Source organism: Perca fluviatilis, chromosome 9, assembly GCF_010015445.1.
Source record: "Perca fluviatilis chromosome 9, GENO_Pfluv_1.0, whole genome shotgun sequence".
Classification (NCBI taxonomy): Eukaryota; Metazoa; Chordata; class Actinopteri; order Perciformes; family Percidae; genus Perca; species Perca fluviatilis.
Window position 1 is genome coordinate 13,163,471 of NC_053120.1, and position 26,617 is coordinate 13,190,087.

The window sequence follows — 26,617 nt, forward strand, 5'->3', positions numbered from 1 at the left end:
ACCATTACAAGTGTGGCTCAGCCATTCTGTGACCTGATAAAACCTACCGTAATCATTCTGCATATCACCAGTAGACTATTGGTTTCTCGATTAGGCCTACTGCATCAACTTCACATGCGGTCATCATATGGGCTATTATATGTTAGCCAACATTCAACCCGTTTCGGAGGTCCATCCCAGGTTTTACCAGCTCTGACAGCTCTGCCAGGACTCGCTGAGCGGCGCAGTTTCTACCGTGCAGACTCATGAACATCCACTCTTGCTTTTCCTCGTTTACGCTCATCCACATCATCTACAGATCTACCAATCGCCATCGCTGGTTTGTTGCTCATATGCCAAAATGTGAATATGATGATGCCGCACCAGGTGCTGCCTCTGTAAATGTACTGACAGGTTAACTGGGAGATACCGGGGAATCCTTGCAGGACAGTGCGTCTCACGGGACGTTTAACGCTTTTAACCTTTGACTGGCAGCGAATGACAAACCAAAGGTCGGTGTCTGTGAGCGGAGCCGGGGTTTAAAGCGCATCTACACCACGGCACAACACGGCGATCCCGGGGGGATAATGATAGAAAGCGCTCTGAAAGGTAAAGTCGTCTGTTTCTGTTCATTTGATGTGATTCACGAGACGTGGTTTATTGGCGTAGCCTGCATCTCTCACCAGGGAAAGAAGGAGAGAGCATCATGATCTGTGTGTGGATGTTACATAATATCAGGCTGCCTCTGGAAATTCAACCCCCCCCCCCCCTTCCCCTTTCTCTCACTCCCCCATCTCTGCTCGAGAGGTTATCACCAGCATGCACTTGCTCCATAGAGAAATAGCCTACTCGCTTTTTTTTCACTTTAGGCGATGCATTAATCTAAAATGATAAAATCAGGGCCTCTATGTGGCGAGATGCGCACGCGGGCAAAATGAATGACATCATTTGGGTTAATTTGATTCAGTAGGTGTCGATTTTTTCACACAGCCTAATGAGACATATTGTTTTTTTTCTGTAGGCCTTTGATACTTACTGTTGCTTTATCCCTATAAATGACATCCTGAGGACTAGACTGAATTAACAGGGTGAGGGCTGCCGCTTTGATATCAGTTGGATTTTTTTTCTGTCAGCTGATGATATCGGTAACGGCACTTTAGGACACCAGTTAAAGGTACACATCACTCTGTCCGCAAATCGATCTATAGAGGACCGGTGTTTTTATTCATCGGTAGCCTATTATTGCCATTTTGACCTGACTGATGTCTTTGTATCTTGATTATCAGTAATTATCAGAATCACAATCTTCATCATCCAGGGCTGGCTGAGAGGGCAGCTGCTCCTCTCTTGTCCAATTGCTGTCACTGTCACATCGCCACCAACGTCACGCACGTCACGTGAGCAGCTTAATGCAGCTTGGTGTGGTTTCATGCGCTGATCAGCCACTGAGTCACCTTGTTCATCTGTTAAAAACACATAGGTGACATATCAGATGGACATTTCATTGATAGTCACAGTGAAATGTAATTTAGAACGTTCTGGAATGCCATGTATTATTACATATGTGGGCGGGGCTTAGTAGAGCGAATCCCTGAACATAGGTGTGGTTTAGCCAATAGAGCTTTTACCTCACCTACCTTAAAGCCAGGGGCATTCCACGGTTTTACTTTTTTTACTCTCTAAAAAGTAGTAATTCCATGATTTTCTTGATGATTCTATTTTGTTTTATTATTCTGAATCTGCAAAGTAACTAAAGTTATCAAATACATGTAGAAGTTGCAGAACATTTAAATACTCAAGTATAACTTTCTAAAAATTTTACTTTAGTACAGCACTTGAGCAAATATACTTAGAGTCATCAAAAAATATGTTCATGTTTTACAGTAGAGAAAATACAGGAACTTGGATATAAAAAAGCCTACTCAAAAATGATTTAGTAAGTAAAAAGAGATAAATAAATAAACAACACAGGATTAGAACTTGGACATGCTATTAATTTATTTAAAGCATTTAAGTTCGTTACTAAATTAATACATTATTCTATTTGCAATGCCTCTGTTTATAGTCCATTTAAAAGAGCACATGTAAAAGGGGTTTAAGCCTTGGAATTAGCAAATAAGTAAACAGGTAGATAATCTGTCTTTGTGCTCAGTACCATTTCAACAGAATACATGCTGTTAATGAAAATGGTGATCCTCCAGTTTTCCTTCTCTAACGTAGGCCTCCTGCCAGCTCAGTGGTAGCAAACCAGGGCAACATGAATGCCATTGTTTATCTATGAAGACAAGTAGCAGCCAACGCGTGTCTGTCATGTTTCAGTTTTTACCACGCAGAACAAGAATCCTTGAATTACACAATCTAAATTCTCACAGACTCAACCACAGATTCAATTCAACTGTCTGTCTTGTCAAGTGTGTCCTACAGCTGATCCAGCAGATTCCTGGATTCTGCTTTAACTGTTATGAGGATAATCATTAATCCTCAATCTACCCTTGAGTGTGATGGTAAAAACCAATGAAGAGACACAAGGCCATAAGCTATCACGTTACAGCAATGTCATAAAATGGCACCAAGCCAAGCATTCATGTAAAGGCTTTTTTTAGGAATTCTTAAAAGAGGGTTGTAAATGAATGCCTCAAACATCATCATAAGGTCTCTTGCATTGATCAATACATAAAATACATTTTATGCCATGTTTCCATAAGCCTTTATGCAATGGTTGCCCAACACCCATAAGGGGTAAACTAGCATCCATCATACAAAGCCTAGAAATGTTGAATGAATAATTTTGAAATAAGAGATGAAGGTCTGATGTTGGCCAAAGTAATACCCTGTAAGCTTTTTATGCATTTTCAAGTGAAAAGTGCAGTTTTTCAATATTTTCTTTCAGGGCTGCTTTATTTTCTCTGTTTATTAATCTGCTGATTATTTTCCCAATTCATTGATTCATCTTTTTGTCTATAAAATGCCCATTATAATTTCCCAGAGCCAAATCTAACACATTCACAAATCTTGTTTTGTCTAACCAACAGTCCAAAACCCAAAGATATGCAGTTAACTATGATATGCGACAAAGAAAAGCAGCAAATGTTCACATTGAGAAGTGGAACTTTTGAATATTTGGCAAATTTAGCTGGAAATGATTCATTATTTCTGTCCATGGACTAACAATGATTATACTAATTGTTTCAGCTCTATTTAGATTGTGTTTTCTTTTCATGTCCTTTGATCGTGGCAAAGTTTGCGACGTCCTTCCCGCACCTGCTTGCTGCATTCTAAACAGTCACACTCATAAGGGCATCAAGGGGTAAATATTGGTAGGCACGGCTAGGACAGGAAGCTCCATGCCAACAATGGAGCGGCAGCACTTTGCGTCCGGTGATGGCGGGGGTATCTTTCCTCCCTTTTGGACATTCTGTTCCCGCTGTGCTTTGAGTCCCCGTCTGTTCTCCAAAAAGAGTTTCCCAGGCTCATGTCCTCTTTTCAAAAACCATGCAGGGTTTTCGTTGCCAGGGGACAAGGCCAAAGAAGGAAGCATGCCATCAGTGGTCAGTGTTTTGTCCTTCATGGAGCCAGGGTCATTACACACAAAAGTGGAGCTAAAATGACAAATTTGGAGCTGAAATTTCAAATCTGTTGGATTTTAATTATATTACAAAGAGCCTATTAACATTCAAAGCTGCTATTAGTTGAGTAGAGAAAATTCCCTTTGATGCAGAGTGAGTTTCCTTTTCCTGACAAAGTATGGTGCTGTTGTCTTGCTATGCTTTTTACAATGACAAGGCCAGGGGTCCTTGTTCATTTTCAGAACAGGACTCAACTAATAATGTTGCTGTATTGTAGGCCCAGATTTATAATTTCCTCCATATTTACCCAATAAAGCAGGTCATAGTTTTATTTTAACAATCTCAAAATGTATTTTATATCTCTACACTTTTTCCCAAATGACTTCTGTTATTTTAATGGATGACACTTCATTTTTTTCACCACACTTTAAACCATTATGACCTGTGCCTCTTGTACAGTACATGTACAGTCATGGTTACAGCAGACACCATCCAGCACTCATCTATACGGCATCTGTCTTCCATTTATGTTGAGCAGTTAACTTGGCAACTATTTTGATAACCGATAAAAAATTTGAGTCGCTTTTAAAGCTGAAATGTCAAACATTTGCAGGTACCAGTGAGGAGTTTCTGCTTTTCTCTGTCTTTTATCATTTTAAATTGAATACCTTTTTTATTGATGGTCGGACAAAACAAGCAATTTAAGGACTTGAAATGTTGTAAGAAAAATGTTCCCAATTTTCTGACATTTTAGACATAATGAATCATTGATTAGTCAAGAAAATAATCAGCTGATCAATTCATAATGAAAATAATTGCCATAGCTTTTTTACATTCTTTAAATTTTAATGTAAGGCTAATTACGTAATGCAGGCTATATTCAGTGAAACAACTGCAGGGTAGAACAAGTGCTATTACCATTACTACATAGGACAATCATAATTGGCTAGAAGCTAGACATTAGAAAACTTTATAAGGGAATAGGAACTGTGAAATTGGGATCCTTCTCATTTTACATAGGGCCATGTGAGAAATTGTAAGACATGTAAGAGTCTTATCTTTGCAACCAAAGATAATTATAACAACTATTATATTTCTATAATATTATCATACAAATTTTAATGTGCCATTTTAAGGCATGCTTATATTGATATCACAATGATATTCCAAAAACATACTAATGGGGAATTAGTATGTAGTGGTGCTTTAATTTCATGATATCTTCATACATTTTTAGGACCTTATTTTTCTTCTATATTTTTTACTTTTGTATGAAAATGTCCTGTATTGGTGAGCTTTAGGGAAAAATAAGCCTATAGCGTATTCTGATTAGAGTACGTGAGTAATAGATGCAGCAATGATATGAGAGGATTGTGCGTTGGGGCGGATTTCCCCTTTACTCTGTCGGGGACTACAGCAGCATCAGCAGCTGAAGCGTCGTAGTAAAATGCGGTGCTGCTGAGAAAAGAGGAGGCGATAGACAGGAGAGAGAGAGAGAGAGAGAGAGAGAGAGAGAGAGAGAGAGAGAGGGAGAGAGAGAGAGGGAGGAGAGCACCGGAAAGCACCCGGCAGAATATTTCTTTCCCCTAGAAAACAGAGGAGACCGGTCGTCCTCTCCTCCTCGGACATGTGGTTCACCCAGCAGCAGCAGTTGTAGCAGCCAGCAGCAGCAGCAGCAGCGGCGGCTGTGGCGGTGGTGGCGGCGACATCGCAGCGTAGCCTACGTCTTTGGAGCTTCTTTTGTCCTTTATTTTCTATTTTTTTCTTCGGTAATGAGCTTGCTGGGGGCCTACAAGAAAAAGACCAGTTACGATGGCTATGAATCTTTGCAGTTGGTCGATAGCGGCGGAGATAGCTTCAGTGTCGGCAGAGGAAGCAGCAGCAGCGGCGGCGGCAGCGTCACACTGGCAGGCTCCAGAGCGGCCACCCTTGGACCGAAGGCAATCCCGCTGAGAGAGGAGGACTGCAGCACCATGGACAGCTCAGGTAAGAGTACTCACCACCTCCTGGAACTTGGATAGCGATTGCACGCCAACGTGAAGAGTGCTTTAGTATACCATTTGATGAGTTTACGCAGTAGCGTGGCCTGTAAGTGTCCTGGTGAGCACAGGGGTAGCAGTGGACAACACAATGGCTAACAATAGTGAAAGTATACATTGATGCTATGCACCTCCTCGATTCCCCTCCAGGGCTCATAGTGACTCCCAGACCCCACCTCAATGGCTATATTGGGCTATTGTATGCATGGCAGAACAGATTAAGACATGTTCTAGTGCCATTGGTTTGGTGTAACATTTCTAAAATTGTCTGCATTATGTGTGTTCTTATATGCGGTGCTAACCAGTCCTGTACATCTCTGTTATAGGGTGACCAGTACCAAAGCATTTGACATACAGTTCAGACTAGACTTAGAGGTATGTTTAAGATATGTGTAAAGTTGGCTATAAAAATTTGCATGAATGCTTGTAATAATTATGTGTACATATATAGCACATACTCTATTCTAGTGACCATAATGTTTATGAAATATGCAAAATTTGGAAGCAAATGTATACAAACTTATTCTCCAGCCAGTTGTCAGTAATATAAACCACATTTCATATTTCATATGGGCTTTTAATGTGAAATTAAACTAGTAATCTCATCTAAGTAGTTAAGAGAATAAATCCTGCTTCAGTTTTAGGCAAACCTAATGTATCCAATTAAAACTAAAATATTTTTTATCATTAATCTGATGACACATCCCGTATATGGTTTATTGATTTCAGCTATAATAGGTCATTTGTTTTTACACTTTATCCTCATTCAGATCAATATTGTCCTCTGGAAAAAAGCCTCTGGAAAAGAAAAAGGTTTTATGATGTTACTACTGCAACCCTTGCTGCTGCCACTACTACAATTACTACTGCTATAACTGTAATACTTATACCACTTAGTTTGTATGTATGTGTCATGCCAAACATTTGGCCCATCCTATATGGGATCACAAGACACCACTGTTTATCAAACATCAAAATAAACATAATGTACATCTATTTAGTTTACCCTGATGAAGGGCCCCCCATCACCCAGGCTATCTCCAAGTAACTAATTTAAATGTTTCATATGTGAACAGCCAACTCAGTGTTTGTTCAACATCCATGTTTACCAAATCATTTTCAGTTTTTATCCTAAAGCATCGTGCAGTTTCCAGTAAAAATGACAATATTACTGCTAATATTACAATATAATGACAGTAATTATAATATTTGCAGTAAATGCAGGCTAATAGGGAAGTCTGTTACTTTGAATATTTACAGTAAAGTTAAAGTCTGTGTTCACCTCATTGCAGTGCTCTGTGGAGTCAGCCAGCCTCCAGGGATGAACATTAGAGTGAAACAAAAGAAGCAGGATGAGGAGGGTGGCAGGGTCAATGAAGGAAGGGGATTTGGGTTGGTGGTGATGGACGAGGGTGGGGGTGGAGGAGGGGGCTCCAGTGTCAGATGTCTGTCTGGTCTGCCCGGTCTTACGGATGGTCTCTTTCATGTACATGTGTGCCTTTTTTTGTATGTCTATGCATCCGTCTGTCCCATTCAAACACAGCCTGATACTGAAGGGTAAAGCTTGGCACTCTAGAAGAAGGGAGACACATTCATTGATCTTTCTGGCAATGACCAAGACCTCTCTGTTCTGTTAATGTCCGGCCCTATCTTACTGTCAGTGGCTGGGCTCTCTACTGCTGCTGTATTACCTGATGGAGCCTGTATCAGAGCCTCCCTCTGGTTTCTGTATTAGCAAGGTTTGTCCCTGTATCTGGCACACCAGTCTGCACACTCCCACATCCATCTGGCCACGGGCAGAGAGGCACATAGACCAGCTAACACATTCACACAGATATACAGAGACATAGATACAACATAAAATAGAGTGAAAGCACATGATTTACAGGAGAGCAGATATGTAAGAAACAAAGGTATCCGTTCACACTGTAATCGATTTATACAGTATCAAACTCAGGATGGGAAACAACACAGGGAAGACTAAAGGAGACAACATAACATAGATCCATTTGGGTAATAAGAAGTAAATAAACAAACAGCTAAATTAATCTTTAAAAAAATGTCACAACTCATAGAAATATTTAACCTTTGGTATCACAAGCAGTTACTGCTTCATTTTAAGGGGTTCTCAGCCAAAAAGCGAACCACTAGTCAAGACTATATATCAACTTCCTCAATGCCAGTTGGTGTTTACTAGCAAACACAGCTAACAACAGGGAGTACCACTTTGGATTCATAGCCTGTTACTGCATTACTGCATTATAGAATACAGTATTTTAAAGATTGAGGCTGAAGATAACTGATACAAATTGTTAAATATAGTTTTAGGCACCAAAAATGAAACATTGTTTGTTGTTGATCCTTATTGCATTAGCAATTGTGGCCTATTAGCCCTGGCTCATCACCTAGCTAGGGTACTGAGAGCAACATCAATCTTCAACATGATCTCCAGCTCTGTTCATTTCTCAACAATATTACTTTAAATATTTCGCTGTGAATAAGGCAGGGGTCTCCCCTCTAAGTGGCCTTGTTTATATTTTTGATTGATAGTAGTAAAACTGGCGTCCTATAGGGGTTAGGGGGCTGAACTTGAGACGCAACATCCCAGATTTGAGTCTGTCTGGGAGCCTTCATTGCATGTCGTTCCCCATCTCTCTCTCTCTCTCTCTCTCTCTCTCTCAATTCATTGCCTATCATCTCGCTACTGTGTAAAGACATTTATGAGCTTGCTTGGACAATCTATTTTGAAGAATGCTTACAAAAATGCTTCAAAACTAGGCCAAGCATTTGTAAAGGTATCAAAATAATGTGAATGTACAGAGGAAGTTCAGAATGTCAGATCTTTTATACCAAAATGTTCTTTGAGTGTTTAACTGTTAGCTTGCACCTACAGTTGCACTACAACATGTCATGTGTTTAGCAGTCTGTAAGACCTTGCTTGCCATTCAAAACAGTGGAATTCTCTCAGTAGATGATTAGGCAAACACAACCTTGTCTCATCAGCAGCATCTATAATTAAGCAGATTAGATTCCGGGGTTTGACGCCGCAGTCATTCGGGTCCAGGACACAACGAGGCCCGGCATAGTGTAGTAGTAGCACTGAGATTGAGTGCAGTGCAGTGTGTTTGCATGTCAAGCTTTATTGTTGTGTGCATGCATCCATGTGTGTTATTCACACCAAGCTGGACATTGAGGGAAAAATGTTTGTGGCTGTAGGAGGAGGGAGACATATTCAGACAGCCCACTGATCCCTCTAGACATAACAAGAACTGTCTTTCTCTTTTCCTCTCTCTGTTGCTATTGGTCGACTCTGTGAAAGTGATAGGAGGCAGTTGAGGAGGGAGGAGGGGTGAGCTATTGGCCTGGTCCTGTTTTTTTGTGGAACAGTTCTAGTGCGATTTATTTGTAGCACATTCTTTCCTTCATCATAAGATATGCCTCTTTACCTGTGCAGGCATCTGAACATGATTGGCAGATCCAGGTCAAGCTCATATAGCGCTTAATTTCAAGGCAGAGCAGGATGCAGGTTTTCCTAACACACCCTGTCATGCTCACTGGCTGGGAAATTTGCATAGTAAGAAAGTTAAAAATAGACCAAAATGTGCAGGTGAAATTACAATATTGCCTGAAGAATGCAAGGGGAGCATTTTCATTTCAATATAACTAACAAAATTAAGGAATATAACATTTTGGGAACTACTCTCTTTCTTGTCGAGAGTTAGTTGAGAAGATTAATATCACTCTCATGTCTCTACAGTTAAGATAAAGCGACATCTCACAGCCTGTTAGCTTAGCTTAGCTTAGCATGAAGACAGCTAGCCTGGCTCTCTCTAAAGATAACAATGAATCTGCCTTCAGACTTCATTTTTGTATGGATAAAACAAACAAGCTCTAACATGTTAATTAGTGTGCTTTAGAGCTTTGGAGGTGATAGTAAGTGGATTTTGACCTTTTGGACAGAGCCATGCCCAATGGTTAGCACTGTGGCCTCACAGCAAGAAGGTTCTGGGTTCGAATCCAGGTCGTTCCGGGGCCTTTCTGTGTGGAGTTTGCATGTTCTCCCCATGTTTGCGTGGGTTTCCTCCGGGTGCTCCGGTTTCCCCCACCATCAAAAACATGTACTAGGTTCTCCAGTCAGTGCCCTTGATCAAGGCACTGGCTCAGGTCTGGAGTTGGTTCCCGGGCGCTGTGATTGGCTGCCCACTGCTTCCTTGAGGGATGGGTTAAATGCAGAGAATGAATTTCGTTACACGTATGTGTATGTGACAATAAAGTACCTTTACTAGCTGTTTCCTCTTGCCTTTTTGCTAAGCTTAGCTAAGCAGCTGCTGGCTGTAGCTTCATATTAGTGTGCATAGACATGAGAGTAATATTGACCTACTTATCTAACCCTCTGCAAATGTGAAAATATGATTTGTTGTTACTGACAGAACTCCGGTCTTTACTGACCAGTTGTTTAGTGTGCTGTTTAGTGTCTTTACTTAGTTGTAGTTTTATGCTCCTTTCTATAAAAATAAATATAAAAAATACTATCAATAAGGTGAAAATAAAGCTATTTTGTGTGGCTTTTATAAAGTTGGAGGATTTAAAACAAAAACAGCAGAGGTTTCTATTATCTAGACTTTCAGCCAATGGTATGAGTCAACCTCCAAAAACAATGGATTCCTACAATTCCCATGAACTCCACATTCCAAGTACATAACAAAGGTTTCCTGTTTAAATATTTAAGTTTCAAGCCCAATTTGAGACCCCTATGACATATATTTGTTTTGAGGTACTGTATTTAACCTTTCTTAAGGCAGCAATTCGCTTCAGTCACTATGTGAGTGCCTGTTCAGTTAAAGGTGCTCTAAGTGATGTCACGCGTTTTTTAGGCTACAACATTTTTTGTCACATACAGCAAACATCTCCTCACTATCCGCGATCTGGCTGTCCCCTGAACACACTGTAAAAAAATGCGTTCTCTGTAGACAGCCTAGGCTCCACAAACGCCAACAAAAGCAAACTGTTCCAACCTGCACCACCAAACATAACAGACAGTCTTCCAGCGTTCCAGCCGATAAACGACAAGAAGGATTTGGAGGTGGGGGTTAGTGCACAGAAGCACGGAAGGGAGGGAGAGGGGACGGGATGAGGAGGAGGGAGGGGCGAGCTAGCCTAGTTTTGTTTGAAAATACTTTGAACATCAATAAGAAGTGCCATCACCCAACATCGCTTAGAGCACCTTTCCATTTGAGTTTTGGAAGTTTCTGAGGATCATATGCTGGATGAGTTCAACAAGCAGGGGCTTTATTCTTCAGAACAAAATCCCTGTCATTTCAGTTCCTGTGCAGTCAGAGATGAAAAGTCTAAATTTGAGGATGGGATGGAGAGAACCAGACCGGGAAAGAGAGAGGAATGGAGGGATCAAAAGTAGACAAGTAGTGAAAGAGTTTATCAGTTACTGTTTATGATTAATCGGGAAACACTGTCTCAGCAGCCAGCAGATTTCCTCAGAGACAGTGTTTGTGATGTCTTTGTGAGTAAGTGCGAAAGTCTGCTGTTTAAATCAATCAAAAGTGTGCCCCTCCATTGCACCACAAAATCATCAAGATTTTAATCTAAAAAAAACTGGTACATCTCAGAGGATTTTCTTCTGTAAAAAACTTGAAAATTAGTGTGATAATGTCAGCGTTATACGTGAGGAGATACTAGGTAGGGCATGGCCTGCTTCCACATCTGTGAGACCTGAGTTTGACCCAACATTTGAATTTGGTTATTTCTTCATTAAAGAGAAGGACATATGATTGTTTTGGACACACATAAAAGCGACAAACTTCAAAAACAGCGACAAAAACTTGGAAAAAACTTGGAAAAAAAAGACAGAAGTAACTACAGCCTTGTAACTAAAAAACATTTAGCAAAAAATGTCACGTACCCCCTGCAGTCCTCCAAAGTACCCCTGGTACACATACTCCTATTTGAGAAACACTGATGTAACAGGTAATAGGTAATAGGTCCACACAGAAAAAGGCACAGTAGCCCTAAAGCATGACGAAAAAGTGGCCTGTAATAGCCAACTAGCTATTCCTCTTAGGTTATGTTCTTAGTGGCAATAACATCAAACAAATTGCAGCCAACTTCCAGCTAATGACACTGTACTATCTCATCGTATGCCTCACCTCGATGTCATGCTCAACTTGACCTCTTATTGGCTGGATGAACATGGGTGGTAAACTCTCAACTTCTTTCCTAGTTGAACTAATTGTGAAACAAGATTTGCTCACATTATTGACGGTAAGCTTTATTTACAGTTATGCATTATGGGGTAACAGTGTAGAATGAAGCCTACGCGCACAGCCGATGTAGCTACGCAGTACGGTATGCTAAAGAGATACTATGGTCAGCATGGGCTGCTTGCGTTTTCTCCTATAAGTTCTTGATGGGAATAGAGATTGTTGATAGTGAACACAACATGAAGCAGGTTGGAAAAAGGCTCCTTTTCAGTAACACACAACTAGCAAATCCATCTCCACTGAAACCTTCTGCTCACCGTGAATGTTTACGAAAGAACCTCAACACTGTGAACAGTTTCATATTCAGTCATGAAACAAGGCGGATCTTCCAACTGTCACTCTCATAAAGTAAATGTAAGAAAGTAAACACAGCTATTGATGACTCGCTTGACTCTTAATAGTTAATAGTTGTTTTGTGCAGTATGTCTCGCTAGTGACGATTCCCTCTGACTGATCAGTGGTCTGCAGTGTTTTAATTCTATCTTTTAGTATGAGCTCAGGTCGCATGGAACCTTGACTTAGGGGGTACCAAAAAAGGTACCAGGTTCTATCCAACTTTTGCAAATGGAAATGTGAAAAAAAAATTTCTGATGTGTAACAAACTAAAGTGAGTTGGACTGCTTAAACATGGCTTTACTGTGGAAAATATAATTAATGCATGATACAGTCAGATCATGTATAATACATCTGGGTGGTGTTGTAGTGCTGCTATCAGGTGAAATCTGATGCAAAACTATTGGTCATAAATCGGCTTTAGCTTTTCAGACTTTTTTTTTTTTTTTTTTTTTTTTTTTGACATTAAATATCCTACTTTAAAACCTTTTAGATTTTTTGAATGAATTATATTATGAAATAACTAAACCCAAACTCTATCTGAGCAAACAGCTGTTTACCACTGAATGATCCAACCCAAAACTAACCCTATAATCTACCCTGCCCTGTAAAGCGACTTTGAGTCCATAAAAAGCGCTATATAAATTCAATTTATTATTATTATTATTAAAACGTGCCTTGTGTATAATGTCTGTACAGCTAAGTTACATCTCAAGTGAAGCCATTATAGTTGGTACATGTGTATGTGTGGATACGTGAAGGAGAGGGACAGAGAAAGAGAGAAACGAGAAAATCTTATATCACCACAGGGGTGCTGACTAAGATGACACTTGGTTCTTTTCCAACACACGCACACACACACACACACCTCCAGATGGTATGCATTTTATTATGTGTCTTGTCTCTTGTGTCCTTGTCCATCATTCCTTCCCACCTACATGCGTGTTATGCAGTTACTCATATGTTCATCACTGAAGTCAATTGAAAACCTCTAAACTCCAGTTTGTAATTAAAGGATGACATTTATTTAATTGGGCATTATATACATTTTAAACAATATTGTCTGCATAGAACAACAGCAATTCTTTTTCTATTGAAAAAGTAAGATGGCAGGTTTTTTTTAATCTGCGCTTTTACATGGAAGTGTGCCTCTCCGTTGGCATCCTCTCTGTGTGAGTATTTTGTTTCCCTGTGGATTCTGATTGACTAAAGGTTCTCTGTCCCCAGAAATGGATGCCAATTATGGCGGAGGACTGTTGGATATGGTGAAGGGAGGAGCAGGGAAGTTCTTCAGCAACTTCAAGGACAACTTGAAGGACACGTTGAAAGACACCTCCACCAAGGTCATGCATCAGGTTTCCACGTAAGTTAGCGCTGCATTCATGCACGATGTACTGTACTATTGCCAAGCACCCGCTGGTAACTGCATGTGTGTTGAACTACAGCTAGAATAATGACTGCTGCCATAATTAGCTTTCGTTCTGGTTTGAAAGACCAAGGTTTGGAGACCAAAATAACACTAAGTGTGTTCCTCCATTTAAATCCAATTTCAATAGCATCAGTACAAGCTCCAGACAGATTACGATCTTCTTTTTTTTGCTGTATAATTTGTTCGCTATGTGCACTGCTCTTGGCTGCAAAAAGCTAGGGCACCCTCATATGTCCAGGAGAAAGGAAAGACAGAAGCAGAGCCACGTCTGTAGTTGTGATACTACAAAACTAGGCATTGTATGTAGAAATATTTTATTTTAACTTTTTTTTTTTATCCCAGACACAGCACGTTGTTAACCTACATTGCGTAATCTTATTTTATTTTATTTCCCTTAAGCTTCTGTATCCTTATCCTATTTTGTCTTTTTCAGATTACAGTAATAAAATCTGGTCACAAGCTCTGTTCTTTAAACCCTTTCTTTTCCAAACTAATCAGGATAGTCTTAGAAATCAGAAATAGATTTATTGCCAGGTAAGTAGCACTTACTAGGAATTTGCTTTGGTTGATGATGCATACATAAAAACAATAATATATAATAAACAAACAATCAATACAGAAACAAATAACGCATACATACATACAACTATTTAACACTAAGAAGGAAAAAAATAGTCTGTATGGTTAGTGCAGGATGTACAAAAATGTAGAGGGATGTGCAAAAAGTTCAGGATACATAGAATGTGCAGAGGACAGGATGTAGGATTAAGGCTCAGTGTCAGTGGGGGTCTGGGGATTTGTTGGTAAGGCTTACTACTGAGGGGAAGAAACGGTTTTTATGGTGTGAGGTTTTGGTCCTGATGGACCGCAGCCTCCTGCCCGAGGGGAGGGCTTCAAACAGTTTGTGTCTGGGGTGAGAGGGATCGGCTACAATCTTTCCTGCCTGCCTTAGTGTGCTGAAGGCATACAGGTACTGAAGACATGGCAGTTTACAGCCAATCACCTTCTCAGCAGAGCGGATGATACGCTATGGTGATGGAGCCGGTGAGAATGGACTAAATGATTGCAGTGTAGAAGTGCACCATCATTGTCTTTGACAGGTTGAACTTCTTCAGCCGCTGCAGGAAGTACATCTTCTGCTGGGCTTTTTTAAAGAGGGAGCTGATGTTCTTCAGAGCATTTAGCTCCAAGTTGTTCTGACTGCACCAGGTCACCAGGTGGTCAATCACCTGCCTGTAGGCGGACTCATCCCCACCAGAGTTCAGTCCAATTAGTGTAGTGTGTTGTCCGCAGTTTGTGGAAGTATTATGAACGAGTCCAACGCGGGTTGAATGCACATCGGTAGGTCATCGGCGTTACACGGTGTTAGTGTATGTAATGTCTGTATCGACTTGTACCGGTCGCACAGCCACGATGGTCCGTGCATAGGGTTGGGTACCGTTTGGATTTTTACGATTCCGATGCTGAACCGGTATTTTTAAAACGATTCCGATTCCTAAACCGATTCTTAAAAAAACAGAAAAATTACATTTTGGTGAGCCCAGAGGGAAAATATGGCATTTTAAAAGTAGCCTACATTTACGATAGCTAGCTAACGGTAGACTACAGAGAAAGTGTGATATTTTTACGTCCATTTTCGGAGCGACAGAGGGAAAATATTTCAGTCGACACATTAAGTGGAACCGAAATGAGGAACCGAAATTTGCGTTCTAATCCGGTCCAATTCTTACCGGTTGCGTAGGAACCGGTTCCATAGTGGAACCGGGTTTCGGTACCCAACCCTATCCGTGCATTGTCGTAGACACATGCAGCCTCTTTTCTGGAAATCCTTGCATGTCTGTGCGACCAACACAAGTCCACAGCGGTCCGCTGTGTGTAGCCTATGCATGAGCCCATCTCCACTGCATCCATCTGTGAGGTTGTCAGTTTTGTGTCTGCCTGGCATGCTCTGTTTGTAGGATGTCCGATGTAGTGGCATGTGTCACGTAGGCTCAGAGCGCCGTCCAGCGAAAAAGCCACAAAGCTTAAAACGCTCTCAAAAGTTAGCATTGGCTGCTTGTGGCTTGCCATGATTGCTCTGCTACCAGCCTCTGTCACGTACCGTGTGGAGCTTGTGAGCGCGCAGCTGAGAAGGCAGTGTCGCTGTCAAATCTGTCCCTGGGAAAAGTAACGTTGCACCGAATTGAAAAAGGAACTACGTTTCGTTACCAAATTTTCAGTAGTAGTGCGTTACACTACTTTTTACCTGAAAAAGTAGTTACATTACTGTAATGTATTACTTTGTAACATATTACACACAACACTGGTCGTCCGTGAACACTACACTCCCCTTAGAGGACAAAAAACACAGGCTGAGGTGGTGCAAGTGCTACAGTATCGCCTGCAATTTGCTTGTCTGTGTTTGTAACGTTTAGGTCTCAAAGTGCCAGTGCCACAGCTCTGTAACTTGGTTGGGCATGGTTCATATCAAAGACACAGTGTGTTGAGGAGAAAAAGGCTTTAAGGCCTCTTTACCCTGTGTGAATGCTGGCTGTCTCATTGACAATTGTGAGATTAATGTTGTGAAATCTTCGGTTGTCAGATCGACATGGTGGTCTTAGATTGCACTGTGAGACAGACAGTGATGCAGCCAAGCTTCGGGGAACAAACACAGCCTGCGTCAGAATCCTGACATTTTGGGACTCCAATCCCACTATGTAACAGCTGCTACAACCCACATCTACAGTACGAACCAAACAATCAAAATAGCATGAAACGACCAGAATACACTGGTGAGCTATCGTAATGCAACTGCTGAGAAACATGTTTACCCCACAGTCACGTTGCATAATTGGCAACTGAGTCCACAGTTGTTGTTTTTTTGAGAGAGCTATGGCCAACTTTGCTACATGTTCCAAACATAAGAGCCGTGATGATGGATGACGCAAGTTGATGCCACAATATAACATGTAGTAATTGAACTGTAACTGAATCTTGTTTGAGCTGTCGACTACAATGTGAAGTGATTTTCCAAACACTTTGGAAGAGACACAGAACAGTGTGGATGGAGGGAGGCAGCAGAGTCTGGCACGGCTCGGTCGTCCCAGTATAGAGCGTTTGTGCACAGGCATCTGCACAGGGCAGCACAAAGGGCCCTCTGTATTGTCAGAAACACATACAGCTCCTCTCTCACTATTGACTCAGCAAGTTTGATCGTTGTGTCTCCCCTCTTCTGCTCTTGGCAAACTCCCACTCTCCTGCCCAGTCGTTCCCCTGGTGTTTTTCGCCCGCCTCTCATCTCGGCTCCACCTTTCCTCCTCTCCTCTCTTTGCCGTCTCCTCTCCTGGCTGAATTATTCATGACCGTTCATTGTGCCAAACGGCCAGTGCACTGTTGATACAGAAGGATTCATTTCATTGGAGCCCTGTGTGTTTGTGTGTGGACTGTATAAGTATCTGTTAGTGGGTGGTTGGGATAATGGGGCGGTGGGAGGCAGGCTAGCGTGGCAACCGGCTGAAAGCCTCAGAACGGAAAGGTAGATGGACAGAGGTACATTAATGTGCCACAGCTTAGTGCAGCACACTTTAAAGGTGCTTAGACAGACAGGCTTCTTTGGTGATCCTATGACAAGTGTCAACATTAACTATGCTGCTGTGATCTGACACACTGGAGAGTTAATTGTGCTGTCGTATTCATAATATTTAATAGTGTGCTTTCTGGCCACGAGGTTGTATCTTGAGGCCTCAAGATACTATCTCATGGCCACGAGATAGTTATAATTAATTTTTTATGACAAAGTGGGACCAGGGGGGCTCCGTAAATTTCCAATAACACTGTGCTGACATATTTGTTTGTCTTTATGGAATTCTTTTTCCACTGGCCAAATCAGGACATCAATTCAAAGAAGTCAGAATATCTTATTTCAGGATTTAGGACAATTTGCTTTAGATCATTCATCATGTTTTAAGACAGTTATTTGTAATAAGATATTCAATAAGATATTTATAATATCCCAGACATAAATTAAGAGAAAACAAGATTGCTTATTTATTTCAAGACTCAAACCGGTCTAAACGTAGGCAAGACAAAACAACACTGCAACACTGTTAAAGCTGCTCTCATCAATATTTTTGTATTAAAAATGGATCAAAAGTCTATGTGTTATATGAAAGGGGTTGGTCAGTCACAAACCACACAGAATTATGATCTCTGCATTTCCCCTCAGCTCGGGGCAGGTTTATAGCATCCATTAGCTCATTGTTTTGGTTTTACAGTCCAACATAGTGGAGCATCTAACAGCTAAAGAGACAGATATTTCCCCCAGGAGCTAAAAGGAGAGTGAATATTGGATTAACATTTATCAGGTGGACTCCAAATAAATGCTAATGTTGCTCTGTGTCTGATGAATGTGTAAATCGTAGACGGTAAAAAAGATGATGGACGTGTCTCCACTTCCTCCCACTGTACAAAAGTCATGCCAAAATATCCCAGATATGGGCGCTGCCATCTTGTAATTTTGGAGTCAGTCTAATATTTTGTCAAAGTTGTGTTTTTAGGTTTTTTTGCGCTGTTCCAAAGTGGCCAAAAAATAAATGAATGCAGGTATCAGATGTAAAGTAGCAGGAGAATATGATCTTTTTCTTTGTTTTTGTTTTTTTCTTACTACCTTTAAGATGATATATTGTTATGTGGTGGCCAGATTTGTATTCTAGTTACAAGAAACCTATTGTAATTTGTTTACCCCATCGGTAGAAATGTCTATTACACAATGTTCTGTTTTTATATAGGTCTTTTAGCTTGATACAAGGCAAACCCCCTGCGAGTTCAGTTGTTAACTAGGCCCTTTTTTAACACCCCAACTAGACTTGATTGGTTCCTCTGTGCTTCTGTCTCATCTACATCCCAGGCAAAAGGCTGTTGCTGAATTATTTAAAGCAGCCTGCTTGTTTGTTTACCTGGCTGAAGGGAAGTTTTGCATGGAAACCAATCAGTCAACAACGCTCAGCTGTGTGTTGCTCTGTCTGTGAGAAACACAACGGCGATGGAGTCTGGATGGCTGATCTGGTTTTGTGAAAGGCGCAGTTCTCCTTGGTCTGCACCCAGACACCCTCCACCCAGTCCCACCAGACACACATTCAGCTCTCTCTCATTTTTATTTCTCATTTGTCCCCATTTCATGAAAACTAACACTTGGCTGACATCTTTGTCTCTCTGTAATTATTTCTCCACTAAACAACTGTTTTCCTCACTTTTTCTAGTGGCCAGAAATTTTTTGGCGAGAGAATTGTGATGAAATTAAATAGGATCAACTATATAAAAAAAAATCTGGTGTAGTGTTTAGTTTTGGCAGTATTTTTATTCAAGTGTGAAATACGTTATGTAAATTAGGCCCCTAGGGTCAGTGGGTTGCAGTGCAAACTAATATGGCCAGTGCCTTTCTGTTGCCTCTTATATTGGTTGTCATTCTTAACTTTAAAGTATCCATTATGAAGCAGATGGAGGATAGAGCGTGTTGGAGCAAAGCATGCAAGGAATGTGGAAAACCCAAATCTAATATCCATCGAGATCCAACCCACTTACACTGAGTTTGCTTGAGAATGTGTGTGTGTGTGTGTGTGTGTGTGTAGTCACTGGAGACTCAAAGTATAATATCATAATCAGCCCTAAAATGGCTTTCATGCTCCTAATGTTTACTTCCAGAAGAAACAGGCACTGTGATGCTGGTGCTTGTGGGTATTTGCATGTGTGTGGTTGTTGTCACTCTTCTGCCCTCACTATGCCTGTAATTACACTGCTATGCTGCGAGCTAAGCACACTTCCAATAAAGATGAAAGATCAGTTGCACTGGAAGCAATTGTGAAACTGTGACAACAGTATTGGACAATACATTGAATTATAGTGATTAAAAATTAGGAAAAGATGAGATACCCTAAACAAGAGCATTATTATAAAAAAGAAAGTACAGAGCCAAGACAACTAGATTTACAAACATAGAGACTGACTTGTCAAATTAGTTGCATTGTCCCTTATGCCAGAAAAAAACAAACCAGTGAAAGGTCAACATTAAGTCCCCATAGGAAGTACAACACAGTTGATCTAATAAATGTACACAGTTTACCAACAGTAAAAAGTAAAATTAGTCAAAATACATAACAGTTATCCCAACATTAAATATTAACTGCTGCTTAGAAAGTTGTGTTAGCAAAACATTAGCTTTGGACAGCTAGTATGGTGGCGAGCTTGATTAGCAGATAGAGGAAAATTATAGTGTCAGCTTTGCCCTTCTATCCGATCGTGTCCTTCCTCTCTTTTTATTCTCCGTACCACACCTTGCAGTACATTTTAACTGGCTGTAGCTCTAACCTCAAGAGGTCAGGGAGACTGCTCATTTGCATACTCCATGGCTATTGGCCATGGCCATTTAAACTTGACACCTGACCTGCTTCTCTCCTTTAATAGCCCAGGAGCTACAGTATTTCAGGAGAGAAGCAGATTCACACAGCACATCCTGTAGAAAACTGATCGCTTCAGTTTTGATCAAATGTGTGGAAAATATTTCTGGGACAAAAAACAGAGGACAAGATAAAATGGTAGAAATTAATTCAGTTTTTTTTTTCAGTTCCTTAGAATATCTTTTTTAACATTCTTCAAATATTCCTCTTTTTCACCAAGATAATAAACAATGTGCATTTATAGCAACCCCACATAAAGGTAAAAGTAGTCTGTATACTGGCTGAAAAATAGGAGAATACAGTTCAGATACTTACCTTCCATGTCACTGTGAAAGCTGTAGTCTTCATTTGTACTCCGGGATAAACACACAGAGTTAGATGAAAATAGAATCCTGAACTGTTGTCCAATCATTTCATTATGGAGGGCTTACAGACACAACATCTTTGATGGATTTAACTCAGGTTATTTGTTATATTAGCAGTTGTCTATGCCACACAACAATGAAATGTTTTTCTTTTCTTTAGGAATTACCATATAATACTCATAACATCCAAAAATGCATTTATGTGCACTACAAATCAAAATCCCAAAACACAATTAGCATGCTGTCACTCCACTTAAAACTATTTTACTTGCAAAACATTATACAGTATAACCAGGTCTAGGATTGCATCAGGGTCATATGGCACTTTTCCATGACCACACAGAGGGGATTGGCCCAGATCAGTCCTGCTTTGGGGATTTTCACAGTAGGCAACAAGTCAACTCAATCTGATGCACATTAGCCTACTAATGTGTTTTGCATGATAATTGCAGTGCAGCGGGTAGTCCAGTCATGCACTGCTGGGGAAAAACATTTTTGTAAATTACTCTTTAATGACTCTTTCATTACAAGAAATAAGAAAAAAAATGTCATTTTAAACAATTAGAACACATTTAAACAAACTCCTCTCCATTCTGCACCTGCTTTCATAGTGTTTCACAAGCATTGTTTTCCATCACTTCCATTGTGCAGAAGCCGTGGATTACTTGTATGCGTGTGCACTGCAGCTGCTCTCAGAGATTTGAAAAAAATAAAAAATAAACTCCATATGGACTAGCTAAATTTAGAAACGAAAGTCAATGATGCTCAATTGAAGGATTCACATATGGTATTCCTTTGATCCCAGCAGTTCAACCTTGTGTGGTAAAACTGAAAAAGACAACTTGCACACAGCCAGACACATGGAAGCTTCTGCTCTAAAGCCTGTTGAATCTAACTACTTGGATATGCATGACATGCAGCCTGATGCACTGACAGCAGACAAGAAGAGCTGGAGAACCTTTTGGAGGCTGGTCATGCATTGATTTCCTCTTTTTAATGATTTGACATTTTTCAACAACAGGGTATCTTTTGACTCTCCTGACTAAATGCTTAAATTGCTTGAAAACCATTAACACATGCTGTGCCTGCTGTTTAACAGTATACCTGTAATACACACAAAGGCATTATTGTTTCACGAATACTGTGCGAATTTCAAAGATTTGTTGGGGTGTCAGTGGACTCAGTCGCAGTCTTTTTGCTTGTAACATTGCTGAAGGTCGACATAAGGGCTGCAGGATTTGAGACATATTAGATTTACAATACTGCGATATAATGGCACCTCTGGCCACCCAAAGCAGAAGGAAAGGTCCTGAGAGGTTCAAGGGCTAACTCACAACAGAGAACATTTCAACATCTTACCAAACTATATTTTCTCCATATTAATGTAAAGATTATCACACACCAGTGATAATTGAACCAGCCCATATTTTAGCATATACTGTGTTTTGGATTACAGAAAAACATTTCAAACAGAAGCAGCGTACTACACTTATAATTATCTGTCATTATTGCTCTCTCTTTTTTCGGTTTCATGAGAATTGCATGGAAAGAATTTTTGAAAATAATCTTTAAAAATAATCTTCTTTCTTTGCCACAGGTACACTAAAGGGGAGCTGGACATTGCCTACATTACATCACGGATCATAGGTAAAACACATTTAGTTGTAGCAAATAGTGTGGTGTCTTGTGCATGTGTGAGCTGTGTGTAGATGCAGTCTAACATTGTCACCAGAAATAATAAATTACTCAATAATTTTCATTATTTTTTTTAAAAAAAAGCTGCATTTTTAAGCACCAAGTTAGTTTGAAATCTTAAGTGATTCTCCATTTAACATTTAAAAATCACCCATGTAAGCGACAATCAAAATACAAACGATTTTGTTAAATTATTATTTATTAAGGATTTAACACTCAAAACCTAGGACCATGTGAGTTTGGTTTGGTCAGATTTGATTGACAGTGACCAAACAAGCCAACAACTATCATTAGATTTAAATTCAAACATTGCTAAATCATGATTGGTACATGGAAATACATGGCTGAAAAAAAGTATGTTTATATAAGAGAATGAGCGTTCATGTATGATCCTAAGACTAATTAAACACACACACAGAAACACATACAAATAAACAGACACCTGCACCCTCAGCTTTCCCTCTGCCCTCATCTCTCATTCTCACATTGCTTCCAGCTTTACATGCTCATAAGTGTAGAGCAGCAGAGAGAACATAATCAGCTGGAAGCACATTTTCAAATTTTGATTCACTAATTGCAGAATAATTGTAGATGAGGATAAAAGAAGGATGACATTGTCAGAGTGTGAGCTTATCATATGCATATGATGTATATGATGATATGTGTATGTAAACGTCAGCACCAACAGTGCATGAAACTCTTGAAATCATCCTGAATGATTGATTTTATTTTCAGTGATGACCTACCCTGCGGAGTCAGTGCAGATTGGCTACCAGAACCACGTAGAGGACATTCGGTCCTTCCTCGACAGCCGCCATGCCGACCACTACACTGTTTTCAATCTATCACAGCGCAACTACCGCGGCGCCAAATTCTCCAATAGGGTGAGTGTGATACTGCTTCGTGAAGCCACGGATGAAGCTGTTACAGATTTATTAGTTTGTACTGTGTTAATATGATGGAATTTTCACATTTATGTCGTCTCTCAGTTGGAGGCTGCGCAGTAACGCTCAACCATCACCGGAAAAGTGCTTATAATAGACTTCACTGGTCTCCGTGGAAGTCTAAAGCATGGCTTTGTCCATTCATTTTAGCAGGTTGCTTGCTACTGTTACATATAGTGTTTTTGCTAAGACTCATTGGGAGGCCATCATACAGAGCAGAGAAGTAAAACAATATGTAAAAGTGTCTGAGAGCTTCAAAGAGCTGCAAAGTTAGGTGTTTCTCAGTGAGATCAGCAGTGGAAGTAACTCAGTCACAGTACAGAGTCATTATATTTGATCAAATATCAAATATATATTATCAAAAAGGAGGTTTAATTCAGACAAACACCATGTGAACTCATGACTATAAAACTTCAAACTCAGAACATTGGGTGCATTACTGCTTTAAATACTCAATGTTTAGTCAGATAATCCCAGTCAGATAATATATTACTGGCCTTTCATGCTTTAAAGATACACTTTATTATAGAGCCCCACAGCATCTCCAATTAACACAATGTTCTTCCAGTTAACTGTTTTTGTGGATGGACCGTGAGCTGGAAGGACATTTGGGGATGCTCTTCACCGATATAGCAGCATTATTGAGTGTATTTTTGTATAGATAAGAAGTATATTTTTGCTATTTAATATTCTACAGCAGTGATTCATCATGCATCTTTTACATGATTCACCACAGCAATAACCACTTGTGACCATAGAGGTTTCTAAATAAAAATCTATATCTAAAAAATCTAAAATAAAATCTATTTTATGGGTCAAGTGCCCCAGATAAATGACCATTTCAAAAGCAGGATCTGATACTGAATGCTCTATTTATTCTATTTTATTCCATCTTTGTGGTTATGACTAATCTCAGCATGGAGTATTTTGCTCATGTCATGCAGCACTTTTGCACAGCTGGATTTGGATTCAAGTGGGAGGCACATGTGGGATCTCTATAGATAAAAGACTGCCACCCTCCGGCAGAAACATCCAAGAACGCTGAAGAGTCAAGCTGTCGAGTTAACATGGCCAAGATGGCCCCCTGTCTGCTTGTGGAAGTTGCTGTATCTCATGCAGATGACTCATCATGGCAACTGGTGTTTTGTTTTGCTCTGCTACTTCAGCGGTGTTGCTAACCTCCACCTCTCCTTTCTCCTCATCTCCTGATTTTATATCTTTTTTTGTTTTCCTCTGTTTCTTCAACTTACTTCCTCTCTCTTCTCAACCCTGTCTCTCTGCCTTTCTTTGCACTTTTTCTCCTTATCTCTTTTTCTATGTCTCTCCCTATTTTCCTCATTCCTTCTCCCTTTCTCATTTCTTCCACTAACTCTTTCCAGGTTTCAGAGTGTAATTGGCCTTCTCGCCAGGCTCCCAGCCTCCACAACCTGTTTGCTGTGTGTAAGAACATGCACAACTGGCTCAAACAGAATCCCAAGAATGTTTGTGTCATCACCTGCTCGGTAAGAAGACGCTCATATAGTCATACACGGTACCTTCATCACATTTATCCCTATCCTCCACTTATTTTTCCATTGATTGTATGGATTATTGAAGCTAATGCAAATTGTCCTTGCTTTTGCACGGCTTACCTCGTCTATTGCCATGTTTCATTCAGTTTACTATGAAGTGAAGGCATTTTTTATGTGTAGGGACATCCCAGTTTTTGGAGTTGTTTTTTAATTAACTAACTTTTGAGTCTATGCACAGCGCTCAAAAGATGCTGCAAGAGGACAATTTGAAATGTACTCAGAGGCCCTCTGTGTCCACTCTATTGTACATTAACTGCCAACACAGATGCTGCCAACACAGATGACTTAATGAAAGTCCTGATCCTAAAAATCTGTACTTAAACCTTTTGGTTTGGTTTTCACAGTGTGAAACATGGTGATTGTACTGTGACAAAAAAAAGACATATTTAGTGAACATTTTACAAAACTGTCAACCTCTTGTTTTTCTCCTTCTACAAAATTAGCGAGGTGATCTTCCCACTCTCCATCAAATGAAAGCTACAAGCCCCACAGACAAGGAATCGTAGCGAGGGAAACAAACCCCATGTTTAGCCTCTTTCCTATTTCTCTAACTTTAAATACAGTAAAACACAGCTTGGAGCTTGTGAAACTGATTGTTTCTGTTTGGCTCCTCTCAGTCCTTTCGGTTCATCTGCCTCTGTTGTCGCTCATCACTTGGTCTTTGCATTGAAAAGAGAATTGAATTTCCCTGAGAAACTAGAACAAAAGAGCATTTAAGTCCCACATGTTGGTCTTGAGTTAAATTTGGTAAGATATGTTAAAGTTAGATAAAAATTTCATTTAATGTCCAAAATACATGTATTTTGCTTGGCAGAGATAAGTTCTGAAAAAAAAAAAAAATCCTCAGCAACCAGTTGCACTTTTAATACGTCTATGATAATACTGTACAGCTTTGATAATGTCAGGCATATTTAAAACACAGTCCAAACCCTAAATACAAATGTTTTGCAATACAATCACTACTGAAGAATTCAGTGAAACAGGGTTTTCTGTCTGTTCTAATTCAGTGACAGCCACACTGTACACTGGCATGTGGCGGAGCATGTTATTGCCAAGTCACTGCGGTTTGGCTGTGGCTTGGCAAACTGCTCCATCTTGCATAACCTCCGCCAAATGGTTCCTTTTTAAAATAAATGTTTTCTCTGCTCCGGATCACAAGAATGTTTTTGTCTCCCTGTAATCTGAAATGAACTCTGAGTAAATACGGTGAGTTCATTCAGTGAGCAAATATCTCTACTGCAGTTATATTTAGTGTCGGCCTGTTTGGGCACATAACTTCATCATGAATAAATGAACTTCTTTGAGCTATGGCTTGTAGTAAGTTAGGTAGATTCTGGCTACTTTAACAATTCATCTTAGAGCTGGAGTTACAGAAAGCATTCAAAAACTTTGAGTCACTTTGTTCAGTGGCTGGATCTACACATCTTCACACTTGCTACTGTCATTGCTGCAGTGCTAAGATGTAAATGGAAGCAGTGCAGGGGTTGACATGCATGGCAGACAAGACCAAAAAGTAGATTCGTAAAGCTTTTAAATATAACAATTACTCAAGTGTCTCAGTGTCTCCTTTGCTGTGTGTTAATTTAGGATGGCCGTGCTCTCTCTGGTGTTTTGGTTTGTGCCATGTTCTGCTTCTGCCACCTCTTCAACAACCCAGTTCCTGCCATGCAGCTGCTCAGCGCCAAGAGACCAGGTTCCGGCCTCTGGCCCTCACACCACAGGTTTGTAATTCTGAACATGTGTGTGTATGTGTGTGTGCATGTGGGTGTGACAGAGATTGAGAAATAGAAGAGGGGAAGTGAGGGAGAAAGAAAGGACGGGGAAATGTATTCACACTAGAATTCAATTTGGCTTGTGGCCTCTTTGTAACACATTCTTCTTTTCTCTGCGGTTGAATCCTACATATCACCAGCTGCCAGAATTAACATAATAACAAAATAAATGTCAGGCAGAAAAAGAGGGGATTACTTTTCACTGATAAACTGGATTC

The 26,617-nt window shown here is 40.2% G+C and overlaps 1 protein-coding gene across 8 annotated transcripts in view; it reads left to right on the forward strand.

Moving 5' to 3' along the window:
* Positions 1 to 234: 234 nt before the first annotated feature.
* Positions 235 to 26,617, forward strand: part of dnajc6 (DnaJ (Hsp40) homolog, subfamily C, member 6) — a 40,665-nt gene continuing 14,282 nt past the window's right edge. For 3 of the 8 annotated variants that reach the window (XM_039811396.1, XM_039811399.1, XM_039811403.1), the window contains exons 1-6: positions 5,102 to 5,531; positions 13,420 to 13,555; positions 22,015 to 22,064; positions 22,848 to 22,996; positions 24,436 to 24,558; positions 26,215 to 26,348. In XM_039811396.1, coding sequence (XP_039667330.1) covers positions 5,318 to 5,531; positions 13,420 to 13,555; positions 22,015 to 22,064; positions 22,848 to 22,996; positions 24,436 to 24,558; positions 26,215 to 26,348 — 806 coding nt within the window. In that variant the 5' untranslated portion in view covers positions 5,102 to 5,317. Of the gene's footprint in view, positions 589 to 5,100; positions 5,532 to 5,910; positions 5,960 to 13,419; positions 13,556 to 22,014; positions 22,065 to 22,847; positions 22,997 to 24,435; positions 24,559 to 26,214; positions 26,349 to 26,617 lie in introns of those variants that run through there. The other 5 variants (XM_039811402.1, XM_039811401.1, XM_039811400.1 and 2 more) reach the window with 5 other exon arrangements.